Source organism: Plasmopara halstedii (genome assembly GCF_900000015.1).
Source record: "Plasmopara halstedii genome assembly, contig: Scaffold_323, whole genome shotgun sequence".
NCBI lineage: Eukaryota > Oomycota > Peronosporomycetes > Peronosporales > Peronosporaceae > Plasmopara > Plasmopara halstedii.
The window spans coordinates 1,389,913-1,395,457 of record NW_020187244.1 but is presented as its reverse complement, the minus strand read 5'-3'; the positions used below and the strand labels follow the sequence as shown (position 1 = coordinate 1,395,457).

Here is a 5,545-nt window from a genome sequence, read left to right as displayed (position 1 = left end):
CTTCTCTTCTCTTCTCTTCTCTTCTCTTCTCTTCTCTTCTCTTCTCTTCTCTTCTTTTACGACTGGAAGAGGAGATCAACTCGTCGTCGCTTTTTGATGAAGCTAATCTGGATGATACCACGAGGGTGCTGAGGATCTTCAATCCTGAAGAATATCTCGGATTCGCTCTGTCCTTTGGTAAAGGAATCTCAAGACGTCGTCTCCAAAGACCGCCGTCGGTTTCATCTCCGGACCGAGGTAGGTCGACCTGGCTTCGGGAATCAAATATTGCGTAATACGCCAATAGCCCCTGCCCAAGGAGCAGTGCGACGTCTTTGACGTCTTCTCCAGTGCGAGCACGACGCAGGAATGGTGCGTGAGAGCATGTCTCCCCATGTGACACCCGCGTTTTGTGTCCGGAAGCCGAACGGCATGTGGCGTATCGTTCTCACTGATAATAAGCTAAACGCTGCCACCATTCCGGCACAGACGCCGATTCCTAGGAATGATGTTCTTCAGAACAATATGTTCGGCTGTACAGAATACAGTGCACTCGACTTGGTCGATGGGTATTACCAATTGCTCATGAGAGCGAGTGATATTACGCTGAAGTACTTTGAGCAGGATGATCTGGGAGGGGCTAGTGGTGCCCCAAGGGCTGTCAAATACATCAGCAACATTTAATCGTCTTGTGACGCAGTTGTTCAGGCCCCATCGGGCGTAAGCACAGACATACTTCGACGACATCTTCGTTCATTGTCGTGCGGGGCACGGGAGGAAGGATGAGGATAACCACATCGTCAATTTAAGGGCGGTGCTCGAGTGCATGCGCACGAATAAGCTGTATGCTAATACAGACAAGTGCGTCTTCGGCACCGAAGAAATCCCCCTTTTAGAGTGCTTCATCGGGAAGCGTACTTTCGAGCGGATCGCGCTAAGGTCAAGGCCATTGTGGACTGGCCGGTTCCAAAGAATCAATAGGACTTGCGCAAGTAGCTTGGCCTTGCCAAGCGTCGCACAAGTACAGCAGGAACAACGTAGAAATGGCTCGGCCATTGTCGAATATTTTTAAGAAGGATGCGGAATGGTGTTGGGACACCGAACATCGGGAGGCTTTTGACGGATCAAAGACAACCTCCTGCATGCACCAATACTGGCGTTGCCAGACCCTTTCAGTGTCGTCTGGGACGCTTCGGACTTTGCCATCGGCTGTGCACTGCTGCAAGCAGATGCCGAGGGGCGAGATCGGGTGATCGCGTTCAAATCTCGCCGGCTCAAGGTTGCAGAGAAGAACTAACCAGTTCACAACAAGGAATTACGTGCGATGAAGTATGCACCTGTCAAGTTCAGGGTGCACCTGATCGGCTCCAAGCCATTCGTGACATACACAGTTCTCGCGCCACTACGCACTGCGGCTCAGTCGCCCCACCTCTCGTAGAAGATGGCCAGGTGGCTCCTTTGCAGGAAATAACTTTGCGGTAAAGTATATGACAGGAAAGCAGAATACTCTGACTGATGCGTTGTCCAGCAGACCAGATCATGAGCTTGCCCATGTCACAACAGTGGCGTCGACCGTGACAGATTTGATCCGCGCCGTGTACGCAGGTGGTGAAACGCGCTTAGTGCTACTGCGGACTCTCGAGAGCAAGGAGTATGGAAATTCGGACAAGAAGTTGTCGTCGCGACTGTTGCACCTATATTCGCTGAATGACAAATTGCTGTAATATAGCACCGACTCGACGGATACGCCACGAATTGTGGTTCCTCACGATGAGAATGTGAAGTGCCGTATCCTCTATGAGGCCCACGACACCCCACTCAGTGGCCATCTCGGTCGTGATAAGACCTACAGCTCTGTGAGCTGCCACTACTAGTGGCTCAAGCTGAACAAATGGACGAGCATCGATGTGCGTACGCGTGAGACGTGTCAAAGGATGAAACCCTCTCCGTATGCGGCGGCGCCACTGGCCAGTTTGCCGGTACCCTCCGAGTGCTAGCAGTCCATTTGTATCTGGCCTGCTGAGGGACTCGGCGGGCAACACGGGTGTCGTGGACTTCGTCGATCATTTGAGCAAGATGACTCATCTTGCCGCAGTACCGGATACCATCGACGGTGTAGGTACAGCGACGTTGTTGTGAATCGTGTCTTGGACTCTCGGAGTCAATTGTCTTTGGCAGAGACCCAAGCTTCACTAAAAATTCTGGTCTACAATCTTCAGGGTACTGGGCACCAGCTTGACTATGTCAACAGCGGACCATCCGCAGACCGATGGTCAAACTGAGCGCGTGTCATCAACACGTTCCTCGCAGCGTCTGCGCTGAGACAAGGGCTGCAGCGCCATGCTGCATTTTAAAAATGCAGTTTATTCATCTACCGGCTACACGCCACTCTACGTGAATGAACTCGTTCACCCTCGCTTCCCGCTGGCCGCCATACCATGGCTCAGGGCTTGGTGGGGGAGGAATAACCGAGCGGTTAGCTGATCTCAGCTTCCTTACTGTGCGTAAAGAATTCGTTGACCTCATGTCTACCTTTTTGAGTGTCCCACGACACCGATGGCTGAAAGCCAAGACATGAAGAAAGAATATGCAGACGGAAGAAGCAGAAGAAATGTTGAAAGCTTTGAGGTCGGCGCGATTTTATTAAATGCTAAAATTCTTTCTATACATGCAGTCTCTGCTGACGTTTAGACGAGGATCTGTCTACGTTTTATTGAAACTTTTAGGGTCGTGGCAAAGCGAGGCCTTGCGTATACGCTAAACCTTTCCAGAACGATGCGCACACACCCGGTATGTTATATGGGCTTGCTAAAGCCGTACCGGGATCCGGCGCAAGTGGACGCGGAAGTGTTGGCGCCGGGGCGGCGCCCAAAGGCGCTCGGCCACCCAGAAGCTGAACCAGCAACTGGTTTTGAGTACGGAGTGCAACAATTTCCGTTTTTAGCGGCGCAAGGCGCTCCACCGTTGCACGAAGGGATGTATTCGTTTGTTCGACGGCTAGGAGCCGGTCCGACAGAGCACGATTATCCTCAATGTGAGGCAGGCGGTGTATAGGGCGCTCTTGACTCTCGAGAACTTCTGCACAGCGGTAGACGAACTCGAAGAGATGCTCGGCAGAATGCTAATGACGATGTACTTTGTCCTCCAGCGTTAGAAGAGCATCGCGAGTCACCGGACGGCGATCGACCAAGTCGTCATCGTCCGCCACCTACTCTTCTCGACGAGAACAATGGTGTCCACAATCACGTGGAACGTCTTGTAATTCGACGTCGTCGCCAGAGTCAAACCCAGTGTCTTGTGTAGTGGCGGGGATACCCCGACTCCAAGACGTGTGGGAGTTTGAGGTACCACTTTGGCAAAACTGCCCAGACGTCGCGGGCGCTTATGATCAAAGGGATCATGATGTTCCACGTCGTCGCACACCTCGCGCTTCTCGGTAATAGCCACGAAAGCCGAAGGGCTATGAGCTGAGCTCAAGTTATGGCCCTGAGCTGCTGTGGTCGCAGAATCACCCATGTGAGAGGCCACACAGCTAGCGGGAGCGTGATGGATTATTCCATGTGTCACAGGGCGGCAATACGCAGAAAGTCAGCGTTGCGCCTTGAGTTAGGCAAACTCAAAACGAAGATGGCGTCCTACGCGCACGTCCACTTCCTTGTGGCTCCGCTGTAATTGAGACAGCGGGGAAAGATTCTGATGCCGTTGTACCCATTGCTCAAAGAACTTCTCATCATCTGCAGCGGTTTCGTTAGGGGCGAGGACCACATGAATGGTCCACATTGCGGGTATAGGAGTTCCTCTTCTTTGAGCTCGAAGTCGAGCGCAGTCCATATCCACTGGAATTTCTTGACAAACCAAGAAGCGAGCTCGGAGAGCTTTTCGCTGATCACGGCCAGCTTGTGTATGAGTAGCCCGACTACGTAGACGTCTAACGATCGAGTGATTGCATCAGTAGCGGGACCTGTCGGGTGGAAGCCGCATTATACACGAGGGTCTATGACCGAGCGTGGATACCAGCGCATTAGAGCCGTCTTGTGGGCAGCCTCCAGCTGCTGCTTCTGTGCCTCGTCGAGGCGATTGGTAACAATACCTTTTCCTCCGGAAGTCGAGAGGTCGGGGAACGGACACGGTGTCCACAAGATTCGAGCTGGGCTCACGTCGCGCCGTTGGTGCACCTCACCCTTCTCGTCTTCCCATGCTAGGAAAAGAGTATCCGACTCGTAGTCGACTTCCTCCGAATCCTCAAAGAGTAACTTCGTCGCCCGGGGCGGGCGCGGTGTATGGCGCTCGGTTACTGAGGGCTTAGTATGTGTTTCCCGTGAAGCCGCGGACGTACTGTCCGGATATACTCCCCGTGCAGAAGAAGAAGGGTTTTGCCCGCGGGCGCCCTCGGAACCAGGTGGGCTGGGTGTTTTTCGTGTCATAGACACAGGGCTCATTGAGCAGAGAATGTTCAAGGATGTTCTTAAGGACGTAACGGTGTCGCAGACACGCGAGCCACGTATGAGGCGACAGTTAATTGTGAATTGTTGGTATATTAAATTTTGATGGGGAGAGTGTAACGGGGCTACACGTACCCTTGTATGAAAGGGCGGTTTTTTAAGATGGTGTGACTGTACACAGGTGTGGATTACACAAGTTGGTGTAATCCACACAATGGTGTGGCTTCACCTTAGCAAGAAGCCACTACGTGGCAGGACTGCCAGTAGTAATGCATTTTAATGAGGTCTTACTAGTTAATTAGGAAGACCTAAAGATTAGATATAGGCGGCTCTACCGCAAATGAAACAATTCAATACAGTTTCAATTTTAGACAGAAGAGTTTATTTGTCTTAGTTAAGGTTTTGGGTACTCTTGAATGTAGCGGATTGCGATCGCTACACTCGTACTGGTTCTTGTAAAGAACGTAAGGTCGGTGACCTTAGCTTAGCTTTCTCTAAGCAAAGAGCTACGGCAGATTCGCTGCATATACGGCCTACCTATCTTGTTTGGTCCCTACGCGTGCCGGGGTCATCACATTTCATCTGACATATTTAAGCAAAGCATTGCATATGCTCCGCATGCCGAACCACAATTAACATATAAGCAACATAACAACATTCACATTACATATATTATTCCCAGTCGCCACCACTGGCATCAGCAGATTAATATGACAAAAAAGTGTATACGGCGAATATTGTGTCAGTCAGATTTTCCAATACGACTTTAATGCTGGATTAGATTCCTAACTCTAATTTTACATTTGGAAACGATATGTTTGAGTTTACAATTAGTGCCAGGTGGATGCTAAGCCCACGTACAACGCAGCGCAAAAAACCATACGTTATAAACATAAGATAGAACAGTGGCCCACTCACTATGTCATGATAGTTTAAACAAGATTGTTGATTTCTTCTTTCCGGATATGCCGGCGTCCCAATTGCGTCCTAAACCGGCTATTTGTGAACAAGCAAAACAAACGATCTGGTGCTTCACATTCGAATAAAACTGAGCGTCGTATAGTCAGGCCTCTCTCTATACGGAATATTCCTTATATTCCATATTCTTACGAAATACGGAGCGT

At 50.7% G+C, this 5,545-nt stretch overlaps 1 protein-coding gene across 1 annotated transcript in view; it reads right to left on the bottom strand.

Moving 5' to 3' along the window:
• Positions 1-5,484: 5,484 nt before the first annotated feature.
• Positions 5,485-5,545, bottom strand: part of PHALS_08776 (serine threonine protein kinase) — a gene marked incomplete at both ends in the record, with an annotated part of 2,767 nt that continues 2,706 nt past the window's right edge. Inside the window, one exon of the mRNA XM_024724185.1 lies at positions 5,485-5,496. Coding sequence (XP_024575087.1) covers positions 5,485-5,496 — 12 coding nt within the window. The remainder of the gene's footprint in view (positions 5,497-5,545) is intronic.